We start from the raw sequence: 16,367 nt of genomic DNA, 5'->3' as shown, positions 1-16,367 counted from the left end.
CTTAAGTGGGTTAGACAAGTTTCTCTCCTCTCTCAATTTGTATATTTCTTTAGTGAAATATAAATTTAGTAGTGTCCGAGGACGTAGGCAAAATTGGCCGAACCTCGTTAAATTTTGGTATTCTCTTTTATTTATTGCTTTTGTTTTTATTTATTTAATAGCTATTGTTGGGCAAAAATATTTTTGGTGGTTATTGTCTAATTAATTACTTCTAGGTAAATTCTGTCTAGGCAAGTGGGTTTTAAGTGAGACCATTTGTGACTCCTCCACTTACCTGGGAATTTACTTAGTGTAGTTAGTAAGTACAGTAATTCACAAATTGCTTTTGGTGGAAAAAGCCCAATTTCCACAACAATTGGTATCAGAGCCAGGTTACTAAGTATTCACTGTGGTTGCAGCATAGTCTGATCTGCCACATAAAAAAGGTTTCCTTGGTTGTGTTCCGCATTTTAAAAATTGTTTTTTATAGCTATTAAATATTTAAAGCAGAAATGACAGACGGAAAGAAAAATACCACACCTGCTACAGCATCAACCTTCATAAGAAATGCTGTATCAAATGCAAGATTTTCAGTGGAGATTTTCGATGGCACCGGTCATTTCGGCATGTGGCAAAGTGAAGTTCTAGACGCTCTCTTTCAGCAAGGTCTAGATGTTGCTATTGAAGTAGAGAAACCAAACGAGATGGAGGAGAGTGAATGGAAGACCATCAATCGTCTGGCATGTGGTACAATTCGGTCGTGTCTTTCTAGAGAGCAAAAATATGCTTTCTCGAAAGAAACTTCTGCAAACAAATTGTGGAAGGCATTGGAGGAGAAATTTTTGAAGAAAAACAATCAAAATAAACTCTTCATGAAGAAGAAATTGTATCGCTTCGATTATGTCCCTGGTACCACTATGAATGAACACATCACCAAATTTAATCAGTTGGTGGGTGATTTGTTTAATTTGGATGTGATATTTGGAGACGAAGATTTGACAGTGTTGTTGCTAGCATCTCTTCCAGATGAATTTGAGCATCTTACAACGACTCTAATCTATGGGAATAAAGAAGTGACTTTCAGTGAAGTTTGTGCTGATCTTTACAGTCATGAACTGAGAAAGATAGAAAAGAAGGAAAAGGCAACTGAAGTAGAAGCTCTGGTGGTTGGAGGCCGTTCACGAAGCCAAAAGAAAGGGGGAAAGAAAAGTAGATCCCGTTCAAAAACCAGAGTTGAAAAAGATGAGTGTGCCTTTTGTCGTGAGAAAGGTCACTGGAAGAAAGATTGTCCAAAGCTAAAAGCCAAAGGCAAAGCTGTTATTAATTCAAACATAGCTGAGTGTGATGATGAAGACTCAGACTTCTCATTAGTTATCATGGCATCTATAGACAATTCATCAGCAAATTTGACAAGTTCTGGTGAGGTATGGCTGCTAGACTCTGCATGCAGTCATCATATGAGTCCCCATCGAGACTGGTTTTTTGACTTTAAAGAACTTGAAAATGAAGTTGTCTATACTGCAAATAATGTTCCTTGCTTCACAGAAGGGATTGGTTCAATCCGTTTGAAGAATCATGATGGGTCAATCAGGATCCTGACTGATGTTCGATATGTACCAAGTTTGACAAAGAATCTCATTTCAGTGGGAGCCCTAGAATCAAAAGGACTCACTGTAATTGCGAAAGATGGAGTGATGAAAGTCATCTCTGGTGCACTTGTGGTGATGAAAGGAGTTCGGAGAAGGAATAATTTGTATTACTATCAAGGTAATACAATTATTGGATCAACAGCAGCAGTTGTTTCTAGTGATGACAAAGAGTTGGAAACAACCAGATTGTGGCATAGGCGTTTGGGACATGCAGGTGAAAAATCCTTGAAAAAACTGTCAGATCAGGGATTATTGAAAGATGTCAAAACTTGCAAGTTGGACTTCTGTGAGCATTGTACCAAAGGAAAGCAGACAAGAGTGAAATTTGGCACCAGAATCCATAATACCAAGGGTATTTTGGACTATGTTCACTCTGATGTATGGGGACCCTCTACAACAGCTTCTTTGAGTGGTAAACACTATTATGTGACCTTTGTTGATGATTACTCTCGAAGGGTTTGGGTGTATACTTTGAAGTCAAAAGATGAAGTGCTAGGAGTTTTCCTTAAATGGAAAAAACTGGTGGAAACTCAGACTGGCAGACGCATCAAATGTCTCCGAACAGACAATGGAGGAGAATACAAAAATGATGCTTTTGATAAAATCTGTGCAGATGAAGGCATTGTTCGACACTTCACAGTTAGAAATACACCGCAGTAGAATGGGGTGGCAGAACGCATGAACCGAACGTTGCTGGAGAAAGTTCGGTGTATGTTGTCTAATGCTGGGTTACACAAGAAATTTTGGGCTGAGGCTTTGTCATATGCGTGCCATCTCATTAATCGATTACCATCAACTGCTATTGGTGGCAAAACACCTATAGAGGTATGGTGTGGAGAACCTGCTAATGATTATGATTCCTTACGTGTATTTGGTTCCACTGCATATTATCATGTTAAGGAATCGAAGCTAGATCCAAGAGCTAAGAAAGCCATTTTCATGGGGATAAGCACCGGTGTTAAAGGCTATCGACTATGGTGTACAGAATCAAAGAAAATAATCTTTAGCAGAGATGTCACTTTTGATGAATCTACCATGTTAAAAAAGGTGACAGTAGAGCAACCAGATGGTACTCCACAACAGGTGGAGGATACTCCCAAACAGGTGGAGTTTGATAGAAAAATCCCAGTGGCAAGTACTGAACCTGCAGAAACTCCTGAGGTAGAAGGAGGTTCAGATGAAGAAGAGGTTCAACTCCAAGAACCTCCATAGCAACTTGAGTCAATTGCACTTGATAGGCCAAGGAGAGTTATAAGAAAGCCTGCTCGTTTTGATGATATGGTGGCCTATGCATCTCCAATTGCAGATGATAGCATTCCATCCACTTTCAATGAAGCTGTCAAAAGTTCAGAAGAAGTAAAGTGGAGAAAAGCTATGGAAGATGAAATGAAGTCCCTTTATAAGAATCAGACGTGGAACTTAGTTGATCCACCAAAGGGAAAGAAGGCAATTGGATGCAAATGGGTATATGCAAAGAAAGATGGATTTCCTGACAGAGACAGTGTTCACTATAAGGCAAGGTTGGTAGCTAAAGGCTACGCTCAGACGGAGGGAATTGATTATAATGAAGTATTTTCTCCAGTTGTAAAACATTCCTCCATTCGGATTTTGTTAGCCTTGGTAGCACAGTTTGATTTGGAACTAGTTCAATTGGATGTAAAAACTGCATTTTTACATGGAGATCTGGAAGAGGAAATCTATATGACTCAGCCAGAAGGATTCAAGGTTGTTGGAAAGGAAAATATGGTATGCAAACTTGAAAAATCGCTTTATGGATTGAAGCAATCTCCGAGGCAGTGGTACAAGCGATTTGATAAGTTTATGCAAAGGCAGAAGTACACAAGAAGCAAATACGATCATTGTGTGTATTTGCGCAAGCTACAAGATGGCTCTTTCATTTATCTACTTTTGTATGTTGATGATATGCTAATAGCTTCAAAGAATAAACAAGAAATTGAGAATTTGAAGAATCAGTTGAATCAAGAATTTGAAATGAAAGATCTAGGCGAAGCAAAAAGGATTCTCGGCATGGAGATAACCAGAGATAGGAAATTGGGGAGACTTTGTCTGAATCAGAAGCAATATCTGAGAAAAATACTAAAGCGTTTTGGTATGGATGACAAAACCAAACCTGTTAGTACACCTCTTGCTCCTCATTTCAAACTCAGTGCAGCTCAGTCGCCAAAAAATGATGCAGAACGGGAATACATGTCAAGAGTTCCCTATGCAAATGCTATAGGTAGCTTGATGTATGCTATGGTGTGTACAAGACCTGACATTTCACAGGCAGTTGGAGTTGTGAGCAGATACATGCATGATCCTGGCAAGGAGCATTGGCAAGCTGTGAAATGGATTCTGCGGTACCTTCAAAACACCGTGGATGTTGGATTGATTTTTGAGCAGGATAAGAATAGTGGTCAACGCATAGTCGGATACTGTGATTCTGATTATGCCGGTGATTTGGATAAACGTCGATCAACTACTGGTTATGTGTTTACTCTTGCAAAAGCACCAGTTAGTTGGAAGTCTACTTTACAGTCAACAGTGGCTTTGTCTACAACAGAGGCAGAGTACATGGCAGTTACAGAGGCTGTTAAAGAGGCAATTTGGCTTCAAGGATTGCTTGATGAATTGGGAATTAGGCAAAACAACATTGTTGTACATTGCGATAGTCAAAGTGCTATTCACTTGGCAAAGAACCAAGTTTATCATGCAAGGACGAAGCATATCGATGTTCGATTTCATTTTGTCAGAGAAATTCTGGAGGAAAGACAGGTTCAACTCCAGAAGATTCAGACTGCTGAAAATCCTGCTGATATGTTGACAAAAGTGGTGACAGCTGTCAAGTTCAAACATTGTTTGGACTTGATCAATATTGTTAAAAATTGAAGCTTGGCATTGCCAAGCACATTTGAAGACATTACAACTTTGTGAGAGAAAGAGCAGAAGCTTGCATTGGTGGGATTTTCGCCAAGGTGGAGATTATTGGTTAGGTGGCTTGCAAATCCCACATCGAAAGAAAGGGAAGGGAATAGGGAGTTGTTTGGCTATAAAAGGAGGTTAGCTCCTTAAGTTTTATTCATTCCAAAACTTGTCTTCCAATTCTTAAGTGGGTTAGATAAGTTTCTCTCCTCTCTCAATTTGTATATTTCTTTAGTGAAATATAAATTTAGTAGTGTCCGAGGACGTAGGCAAAATTGGCCGAACCTCGTTAAATTTTGGTATTCTCTTTTATTTATTGCTTTTGTTTTTATTTATTTAATAGCTATTGTTGGGCAAAAATATTTTTGGTGGTTATTGTCTAATTAATTACTTCTAGGTAAATTCTGTCTAGGCAAGTGGGTTTTAAGTGAGACCATTTGTGACTCCTCCACTTACCTGGGAATTTACTTAGTGTAGTTAGTAAGTACAGTAATTCACAAATTGCTTTTGGTGGAAAAGCCCAATTTCCACAACATTTTGCCCATTTTCTATGATGTGAGTCCATCTGAAGTGAGAAAACAGGCTGGTAAATTTGGAGAACCCTTCACAGAGTATGAAAAACTTTTCAAAGACAACATTGAGAAGGTTCAACAATGTAGAGTTGCATTAACAGAGATGGCCAATCTCTCTGGATGGCATCTAAATGACAGGTCAGACAACTTCTTCTTCATTTTAATTATTAGATTCTTGTTTTGTTTTACTATTGTTATTAAGTTCTTGCTGCTTTTGATCAATCTGATTACATTTAATTAGCAGTTGTAAAACGCGACTTTTACTGCAAAAAAGTTCTCAATGATATGAATGAAAATTATAATTATTCTTAAAGACAGAGAAAATACAAGAGAAAACTTTTTTTTTTTTTTTTACTGATCTTGAAAAAACTAATTCAAAATATGATTTCTTTTTAATTGGTTTTTGTTGAACATATGAGACTCTGCCATTACAGGGATGAGTCGGAGTTTATTCAAGGTATTGTTGAAGACATACCCAGCCAATTGAGAAGATCAAGTCATAGCATTGCCAAGGATTTTGTGGGAATGGAGTCTATGTTGGAGAAAATAAATGATTATCTAGATTTAGGGAACTTGAGTAAAGTTAAAACTATAGGAATATGTGGGATGGGTGGAATAGGTAAAACAACTATTTCTAGTGTTGTTTACAAGGATATTTATTGTCAATTTGAAGGGAGTTGTTTTCTTGAAAATGTTAGAGAATCTTCTGAAAAATATGGTATAGTTTCTTTACAGAAACAACTTCTATCTGCAACATTGATGGATAAAGACATACAAATATATGATGCTTATAGAGGAACTGACGAAATAAGCAATAGGTTGTCTCGTAAAAAGATTTTAGCCATTCTTGATGATGTTGATCAGGTGGAGCAATTAGAGTTTTTGATTGGAAAAAAGGATGAACATTGGTTTGGTATCGGAAGTAGGATCATCATAACAACAAGAGATGAACATCTGTTGAAAAAACATGGAGCAGATGAAATATACAGAGTTGAGGAGTTAAGTCAGGATGATGCCTTTAAACTCTTTTGCTCAAAGGCCTTCAAGAATAATCATCACAAGGAGGAATATGTGGAGCTTTGTAACGATTTTGTAAAATATGCCAGTGGCCTCCCTTTAGCTCTTAATATTATAGGTTCCTCTTTGTGTGATAAATCTGCAAGGGAATGGAACAGCACATTAGACAGACTAAAAGAAATTCCAAATGAAAAATTCTGAGCAAGCTTCAATTGAGCTATGATGTGCTTTGTGAAGGATCAAAAAAAAATATTCCTTGATATTGCATGTTTCTTCAAAGGAATGGAGAAAGAATATGTGATAAAAGTACTAGAAAGCTGTGGATTCTTCCCAGAAAGCGGAATAGGAGAACTCATCGATAAATCTCTCATAACTATACGATGTGGACATTTGTGGATGCATGATTTGGTTCAAGAGATGGGAAGAGAAATCGTTCGTAAAGAATCTCGCGAAGACCCAAGCCTACGTAGTAGAATATGGCTTGACAAGGATCTCTATCACGTTCAAGTAAAGGACATGGTAAGTAATACTTACTGTTTGTTTTATAGTATTCGGTAATTGACAAGGTATCTAATTATTTATTATTCTTTATATACCCTCAATTGACAGAAAACAGAACAAGTTAAGGCTATAGTCCTGCATTCTTGGAAACAAGAAGAGGAACACTTAAGTGCTAAAGTTTTCTCCAGAGTGAAAGAGCTGAGATTGCTTATTCTCCGAAGTGTACCCACCTCTCAGGAAGTTGAATATCTTTCCAATGAGTTAAGTTATTTGGAATGGTATAAATGTCCATGTAGAACTTTTCCATCAAATTTTCAACCAGATAAACTTGTCCAGCTCCATATGCAGCACAGCAGTATTGAAAGACTTTGGAAGAGATCAATGAAGGTGCGTGTTTCGTGATTTAATTTTCTACCACAATGTTACTTAGTAATTAAATAATCTATTCATTTTTTTGGTATATCTTGTTGTAGCCTATTAAGTTGCTGAAGGTCATTGATCTTAGTTACTCGGAAAGTTTAATTGAGACCCCGGACTTCCGAGGGATCCCAAATCTTGAGGAGTTGAATCTTGAAGGATGTAAGAATCTTCATGAAGTTCACCAATCTATTGGAGTTCTAAAAAGGCTTGTTTTCCTTAACCTGAAAAATTGCGGAAACCTTGTGTCTCTTCCAAGCAGCATGTGTAACTTAAAGTCCCTTAAGAGTCTTATCTTGCGTGGCTGTTCAAAACTTATGAAACTTCCAAATATGTTGGGGGATATGAACTGTTTGGAGGTGTTGGATGCAGCTGGAATTGGTATGCAACAACTGGAATTAGCTAAGCAATGGAATTTCCATCTTCTGTCATGGTTGATGCCTTCGACTTGGAAGAATCCAGAGCCTATGGTTATGGCATTTCCTTCAGCTCTACCCTTCTTGAAAGAACTAAATCTTAGTTACTGCAATCTTCCTGAAGGAGCCATTCCTAATGACCTTAGTGGCTTCCCCTTGCTGGAAGGTCTCAATCTAAGTGGGAACAATTTTATGACGTTACCTTCAAGCATCAATCATCTTTCCCAACTCCATTGTCTTGAGTTATCTAATTGCAAGAAGCTTCAGTCATTACCAGATCTTCCATCGAATATCATATGTCTGTATGTGAAAAACTGCACTTCTTTGGAAAGTCTTCCAAATTTGTCTGACAAACCCAATGTGAAGGATTTTCAGATAGATTTCTCGTACTGCTCTAAGTTAAATGATAAGAAAGGGACTATCAATGTGGCATTTACATGGCTGAAAAGTTTTCTGCTTTCGTTTCTAAAAATCCGCCCGCTGCTCAGGATACAAGAAATCTGCACAAACATGGATCAGTTACACAGAATATGCCACAAGGTCTAGCTCTGAATTCATTTCTTTCTTTTTATGCCAGTAAATTTTTTATTCTGAAGCAGTAACACATTACAGGTAATAAATTTGATGCAGAAAGGAATTTATCCATACAGATCACTTTCATTCCTTGACTTCTCTATGTACTTACCTGGAAGTGAAATTCCCGACTGGTTCAACTATCAGAGTTCCAACAGTCCGTTGAAAATATACCTGTCTTCAACTGAAAAATGGTGGAACATTGCAGGTTTTGTTGTTTGTATTGTGCTAGCTGTAGATGAGGAAACTACTTGTAAATTTGCAGTTTATAGTAAAAACAAGGCTGTTTGGGAGACCGCCTATCTTCTCAATGGAAGATCAGACCATCTTTACCTCTTCTTTATTGCCAATCCCTTGATTGATCCTTATGAAGAAAAAAGTCCCACCAAGGTGAAGCTAACTTTCGATGAAATAGAAATCAAAAAGTGTGGGATACGCATTGTACATGAGAAAGAAATAGAAGAATTAGTCCAACTTGGTAAACCTTTAGAAAATTTGTATGCTTTTCAGAATTTTGAAGAAATATATAGTCCAAGCCACGAAGAAAGTTTTGACAGTGGAGAGGAAGTAAGTACAGAGTTGGAATTCTGGTCAGAGGGAGAGGCAGATGATATGGAGTTGGGAATCTGCTGCTCAGATAAAGAGGAAGATCATGTGGAGTGGGAAATCAGCTGCTCAGGGAGAGACGAAGATGACATGGAGTGGGAAATTGGCTCGCCATTGCGAGAGTTTGATTAGTTTTTATCAGGAATTAATGCTGAAAAGGTACTTTAACCGTATGAGAATTGTAGTTTAAGGCGTCTCTCGCCGCTTTCGGCTCGTTGGGCCAGTAGCCTCTCGCCACTGACTTTTTATAATTAAGGAGACAATTTATTCTCCTAAAATAAAATGTTCATCAATTTGACTACATTACCCTTTACAAAAGTACAGAGATAAGTTAGTGCATTGAATATAAACAAGGATAAAATGAAAAAAACTTTATTAATTATTCCTAGATATTCTCAAAACAATTTATATTTATAAAGAAAATAATTATCTTAAAACAATTTATACTTATGGATAGAGAGAGTATAATAAGAATAAATGAACGATATTGTCAATCTTTAGATTTAAAATTGTATTTATTTCAATATAGACACATCAATAATAATTATCTTATCCCAAACTAATTTTATATTATAAGATTAATCCTTTTGTAACCGTAAACTCTTTCCTTTTAAATGATTCATGTTGAACTAACAACCATAAGAAAACAATTAATAAGATTTAAAGAATTATTAGAAATGCATTTGTCCATGCTAATCAAATACTACAATGTTGAACTAGAATTGAAAACATCACCTGCAGGAAGCTTTTTGATAAATTTAAGAACAGCTTTGACAGTATTTAGAGCAGCAAGTGAACCAAATGTATAAATCGAATTATCTCCTGATCTAAGTCCGACATTCCTTGAATCACGAGCAGTGGAAAGCCATTAGACAAGCACGTCTGATGAACAGAAAATAGTATGGTTTATGGTCGAGTTATATATACATTTACCGTTAGACTATATTGTGTCGGTACAACTAAGTACTCATATTAATTACAGAAAATGGAACTTACCATTACTACTGCAGAACTCTCCATATCTGCAGTTGAAGCCTCAAATGTTTTGAAAAGGAAATCTCTAGAAGCTGCATTGTCTAAAAAAATATTGGCTGTTGATCCTTTAAGTCCAAAAACTAGCATTGGCTTTTGTGTCAGGCACAAGCTTGAATTAACACATTTATCTAGTTCCATCCCCTGAGGAAATTGATGAAAATTAAAAACATTACATACCCATTATTAAAAAGATCAAAAAATAAGAAACTGTATCGAAGATTAAGTTAAAAAATCTGAAACAACTTTTGATAATGAAATATGATATTGTATATGAAATTCGTAAAGTTGTCATTCTTAAAACTCAAAAAAGCAGAGAGTCTTGTGTTCTGAGGATCCACTTTTTAACTACCAAAAAAGTAAACATCAAGGAATCAAAAATTTCATGCAGCGTTAACCTCTAAGCTTGCAGCAAGATGAAGCCAATGCTGGTTTACTTCAGCCCAGAACAGTGGCTCCGCCGCATTAGCCTCCTTCACAGAAAAAAATTGCTCATTGCTGTATCCAATTTTTCCCAGCATATTCAAGCCATCTCCTTGAGGGACATTGTAGCTTCCATTCTTTATCTCAGCAACATCACTTGAGCTTACAGTTCCATTTGGGTTCTGCAAAATCAAGAAATTCTGAACATGTAAAAGATGCATTCTTTTGGGTTCAAGAAAATAATAGTAATTTTCAGTCGCAGGCTTAGCCTAGTAGTAGTAAGTGCATATCTAACTTAGACAAAGACTCGAGTTTGAATCCTTATTTTCAGTACTCTGAAGAAACAAAGGGAATGATTTATACATACCAGCCAATCCCAAAGGCCAGTGTTAGCGAATTTCTTTGGAATGGAAACATCTCCAATGAACATAGAATTGTTTAAATTGCCAGCTATGCCAAAATGAATAATGCCAGTCATGTCAAACAGATCCAACATTTGTTGTGTTGCTGCAGCGGCATTCACCTGATTGAACCAACAGCAAATTTTTTTTAATATCAGAAAGAATCACCTCTCATGGTAATATAAATATACATGTATATATTTGAAACTATCCAACAAAAAATATTAAAAAGAATGGAGTTCTCATTAACCAAAAAGAAAAAATGAAAAATTTTATTCCAAGAATTACATCCTATTCCCAATCAGGAGCTAACCAAACATATCGAACTAAATCAGAGCCTAATTAACAAAAAGAATAAAAGAAAAGAAAAGGAGAACAAATAAGAAAGGTAAAAGATTTACCAATCCAATCCCACATCTAACATAGATAACTTTCTTCTCATAGATTGTTCCCACCCTGAATCTCCTTCCTGCAATTTCACAATATTACTTCCACTTGCAAAATACACTATCAGTAGCTATAAATAGTATATTTTACTGAAATAGTTTACCTGAAAGATCCACAAAAGGGTACTTGGGATTAGGCATGAAAGCACCGGTTGCAAAGAAAGCGTTCTCCTCAGTTGTATATACAGTAACAAGACCAATATAAAGCCCTACCTTGTTAATTTCCTTGATTTTGATCCAAGAAACTCTTTTCTTTGATGAAACAGCAGCAGACACTAATATAACTTGCAAGAAAATCCAAACCAGCAATAGCATTGTGAAGCATTGTGCAGTTTTTCTTGCAGCCATGGCTGAGTTCCGTGTTGTTTTTTAGCTGAATTTGACAATCCTATATATAATGTTGAATTACTGTAGAATTGTTATATAAATTCATATATTATTTTCTTTCTGAAGCTGTCTCTCATGGACGAATTCTTTCAGTAAAGAAGATCAGACAGAAAAGATTTTGAATAGTATGTTCCCATTATTAAAATTTGATTTTATATTATCATTTGTCACATGTTTGAATAGAATAATAGATTTCTTTCAAGTGTAAATAAAATAGGCACATGATTGTCATTTTTCAACTGGTGGTTAAAAACCTCATATTAGACTAATTTGGAGACTGCAAGGCAAGACAAATGAATTAAAAAACTCAGCTGAGTCTGACACAGAATTGTTCGGAGTTCACTCAAAAACATTTTTTAATTTCTGACAAATAGCTGGGTTAAATCTTCCAAGTCCAAAAGAGAAGACATGGCATTTTTTAATTAGGTTTAACCAGGCTTCAATAGAAGTTTAAAACAGTATTGTTAGAATCGCACGATTCACCATATAAATCCTACTATTCGTATCGAATCTAAAAGAAATCGATACCAATCTTAGGGATGTATCAGAGAGCAACCTGAATCGAAAGTGGATTGTACGAATCAGCAGCGAATCAGAATGAATCGCAACAAATCAAGATTCATGTAAAATATAAAAGAAAACTAAAAAAAAAAAACTAAAATATGGGCCCAAATGCAAACATAGGAGGAGATTAAACTTCACATGTATTAAAAAAATTAAACGACGCAATGTCAGGAAGACAGAAACAACAATACCTGGTTGGCTTACCATTGATATTTTGAAATTAAGAACAACACAAATTGTTAAGTTTATTTAGTATATGATTGATATTATAATTTTCAATTGAATATTTAATATCTTTCGATAAAATTATTCGGAATTAGAATTTTAATTGATTCTCAAGAGGCTATAGAAAATCTTATGATTCAATTCTAAATTCTCAATTCTCAATTCAACTCGATTCTCAATTTTCAATTCAAAAACTGAAGCTTCTCAATTCTCAGTTAAGATTTGACAACACTGGTTTACGAACAATCAGAATGTCTAAATTTGTTCCTCGAATTCATCCGCATTTCTATCGGAGATTTATGTAATTAAACCCTATTAATTGTTTTATTTCTGGCCACATGGAAAAATCTGAACACAGCACAAGCATCGGTTGACCACAAAAAAATGCTCCACATTTTGAGATCAAATTCAATTATTCCAAGCAAATCTTCTATGTGAAGTAATGAGAAAATTAATAATAATAAGATAATATTATTGAGACAGATTTCATGGCAATGAGCTTTTCATTGATCACGTGTAATGTTAAATACAGTAAAGAAGTTCTGAACCCTAGCCCTCTACAAACTCTGCAAATCAGGAGAATACATTGTACATCAATTTCTTACAAAAGTAAATGGATAGTAAAACTCATCACAAACTCAGTTCTGCGCGTGTTTGCGAGAAATTGCAGATCGCAGATGGCGAACTATGGGGTGGCTGGTTATTGCCTAGAATTGTAAACGAACTTCGTTTCCTCTTAGATGACTTTTTCGTTCTATTTTATTTTATGTGCAACTCGGAGACCAGTAAGTATGCACCTGACTGTACTTGATCTTAAAGAATTAGGTGACTCCATTATACTTTTGTTTTTTAATAAATGATTTTTATTATTATTATTAATTAATATTTTTATTTATCTTTCATATTAAAATAAAAAATAATATGTGCACTTTGGTGATATATAAAATGAAACTTTGTATTAATTCCCTTTGTGTAATCAGTGATGTTACTTGCTCATGCGTCTTCACTTTTAAACAAATTGATGTTGCTGGTATTAGATAAGATAACAACGTAGTTGGTACAAAGACTTATTCAAATTCTATTCTGTTATATTTAGATATATACAAGTTCCTTGAAACAAGGATTAGAAGAGTCTGTAATCATGTATTTAAATTACACTTGTATGTGAATAGATTATCACTTCCTCTAATCGTTTTTATGGTATCAGAGCCTTTTGCTCAAACAACATTTTTTTTTTTCGATCCTATCTGTGATTCTTCTATTCCTTTTCAATGACTAATCCTTTGGAAGAAACCAGTTCCACCACTCCTACCGTTCTTCAAATGCCAACCCTAAATCCCTCTGAAACTCAATTAGTTTCCATTAATGCCTCCGCTCAAGCTCCTCTTAAACTGACTGCCACAAACCACCAATCGTGGCATACTCAGTGGTACTCTCTATTGGTTGGTTATGATTTTCTTAAGTTTGTTGAGAACCCTATTGCTAGTAATCTGACAGCTAGTTCCTATCTGTTTCGTCAAGATCAGCTCCTTCGAAGTGCTATGATCGCTTCTCTTTCTCCCGATGTTGTCTCTTATGTTGTTGGTGAGAAAACTTCTCACGATGTTTGGGTTACTCTGGAGAAAACCTATGCTAAGCCATCTCAAGCTCGCATTATGAGCTTGAGAGAGTCTCTATTTACAGCTAAGAAAGGGATCTCATCAATTACTGAGTTTCTCCAAAAAATTAAATCGATCACCACTACACTTGCTGCTGCTGGTGTTGTTATTACAATGAATGAAACTGTTCTCCATGTTCTTCATGGTTTACCTGCTGAATATAAGGAGGTTTCGGCTGCCATTCGAGCACGTGACTCTGAGATTTCTTTTGACGATCTTCATGATAAATTGACTGACTTTGAGAGTCAATTGAATCGTGAGTCGAATTTGGTTGTTACTCCCACAACGGTGAACTATACTGCGAAAAACATAGCTGGATCGTCAACTGCTGCTCCTCAATCTTTCACTTTTGTTAATTCTGGAAATTTTTCAGGTACTCCTACTTCCTCGACCTACAAAAATAGGGTTAAATGTCAATTTTGTGACAGGCCTGGGCATGTCACCAAACAATGTTTTAAACTCAAGAAATTGCTCCCATGGTTGTTTAATGAAAACTCCACTACTGCTGGTTCAAAGGCTCAAGCTCAAGTTAATTGTGTTACTAGCAATCGGCAGACAAATGATCCTCGTTGGGTTGTCGATTCAGGTGCGAATCAGCATGTGGTAGAAGATTTAAAGAATCTGGCTATTCATTCAGATTATGAAGGCAGTGATAATGTTTTCCTTGGTGATGGTAAATCCTATCCAATTTCTCATACAGGGACTGTTACCTTAAATTCTGCCATCAAGCCTTTGAGTTTAAAGAATGTTTTATGTGTTCCTGCTCTTGACAAGAATCTTATTTTTGTTTATAAATTGTGCACTGATAATAATGTTGAGGTGACATTTAATCCCTTTCTGTTTACTGTGAAGGATTTGAGCACGGGGGCGCTGCTAGCGGAAGGGAAGCCCACTAATGGCATTTATGAATGGCCGCCCAATCTGTCAAGAGGTTCTTCTTTGAACATTAATCATATTGTTGCTTCTTCACAGCCCTTATGGCATCATCGGCTAGGCCACCCTTCAACACCTATCTTGCGTCTTATTTTGCAGTCATTTGATTTATCAGTTTCAAACAATAATTTCTTTTGTGATTCATGTAAGTGCAACAAAATGCACAAGTCTCCATTTTTTGAGTCCACTATGACAAGCTCTACTCCATTGGAGTTAATTTACAGTGACGTTTGGGGACCGTCACCGGTCACTTCTATTGATGAATTTCGGTGTTGTATCATTTTTGTCGATCATTTTACCAAATTTGTGTGGTTGTTTCCTTTGAAAAGAAAATCTGACATGTCTTCAATTTTTCCGGTATTTCAGAATCTTGTTGAAAACTACTTCAATAGGAAAATTAAATCAATCTATTCAGATAATGGGGGGGAATTTATAAACCTGAAAGCTTACTTGCAAGAAAAGGGATTTCTCATTTTCTTACTCCACGCTACACACCAGAACATAACGCCACAGCTGAGCGTCGACATCGACACATTGTCGAAACCGGGCTCACATTACTTCATCAAGCCAATCTACCATTATCTTTTTGGACATATGCTTTTCAGATAGCCGTATATTTAATCAATAGAACGCCAACCTCTATTTTGGACAATAAATCACCTTTCTACTGTCTTCATGGCAAAGAACCCAATTATGCTAAATTAAAGGTTTTTGGGTGTTTATGTTATCCTTGGATTCGTCCATTTAATAAACATAAACTGGAAAAATGTTCTCTTCCTTGTGTTTTTATTGGGTATTCAGCTACTCAAAGTGCTTACAAGTGCTATGATCCTCATTCATCCAAAATCTATCTTTCTCGTCATGTTGACTTTATAGAATCTGACTTTCTGTTTAATTCTCTAGCCACAGCTTTAGAACGACCTGAGTCTCATACATTAGATACCTGGTCACCCATACATTTTATTTTACCAATGTTTGCAGGTCTTGACAGTAGTGGGCAACCAAATTATGTGAACACTGATTCCTTGGCTTCTCCTTCGCTAGTTCAGCAGCAACCCGAACACAGTAACATCTCGGATTCTGGTTCAGGTACTGAAATTTCTAATTCACCTATTTTATTACCTACTCAAAGTGATGTTGTGAGCATCTTGCCGTTGGCCTCTAATCTCAATCAGAATGTACATCCAATGGTGACACGCAGCAAAAATCAAATTCGAAAGCCAATTAATATACTGTGTCTATCCACTGAAGTTCAATCTGATATTCAATTTGTTCCCAAGACTGTTGCTCAGGCAATGAAGGATCCGAAGTGGCGATCTGCCATGGAAGAAGAATATCAAGCCCTCATGAAGCAGAAAACTTGGAGTTTGGTTCCTTTGGAAAAAGCAAATAATATTGTTAGCTGTAAATGGCTGTTTCGATAAAGCGTGATTCTAAGGGAATTCCAGTTCGGTATAAAGCACGTCTAGTGGCACGAGGATTTACTCAAAGACCAGGACTTGATTTTGATCAGACCTTCTCTCCTGTTGCAAAACATCCCACAGTTCGGGTTATACTATCTATTGCTGTTAGTAAAAATTGGCCTCTTCGACAGGTGGATGTCAATAATGCCTTCCTTCATGGCAAATTAAATGAAGATGTGTTTA

General features: G+C 36.2%; 2 protein-coding genes across 2 annotated transcripts; one reads left to right on the top strand and one right to left on the bottom strand.

Moving 5' to 3' along the window:
• Positions 1 to 2,306: 2,306 nt before the first annotated feature.
• LOC105649636 (disease resistance protein RPS4B) lies at positions 2,307 to 8,784 on the top strand. The gene is given in 7 exon segments (XM_089723268.1): positions 2,307 to 2,789; positions 2,841 to 4,474; positions 5,087 to 5,260; positions 5,557 to 6,658; positions 6,749 to 7,033; positions 7,114 to 8,013; positions 8,104 to 8,784. Coding segments are annotated over 7 exon segments (5,259 nt in total).
• Positions 8,785 to 9,258: 474 nt separating this feature from the next.
• LOC105649680 (bark storage protein A) lies at positions 9,259 to 11,738 on the bottom strand. The gene is given in 7 exon segments (XM_089722676.1): positions 9,259 to 9,480; positions 9,483 to 9,534; positions 9,649 to 9,828; positions 10,083 to 10,289; positions 10,475 to 10,630; positions 10,910 to 10,977; positions 11,059 to 11,738. Coding segments are annotated over 7 exon segments (1,032 nt in total). The 5' UTR covers positions 11,303 to 11,738; the 3' UTR covers positions 9,259 to 9,355.
• Between the last annotated feature and the right edge of the window lie 4,629 nt (positions 11,739 to 16,367).

Source organism: Jatropha curcas, chromosome 6 (assembly GCF_041381405.1).
Source record: "Jatropha curcas cultivar XTBG-Jc1 chromosome 6, XTBG_Jcur_1.0, whole genome shotgun sequence".
Taxonomy (NCBI): Eukaryota; Viridiplantae; Streptophyta; class Magnoliopsida; order Malpighiales; family Euphorbiaceae; genus Jatropha; species Jatropha curcas.
The sequence above is the reverse complement of the archived record's forward strand: the minus strand, read 5'-3'. Positions and strand labels throughout refer to the sequence as shown.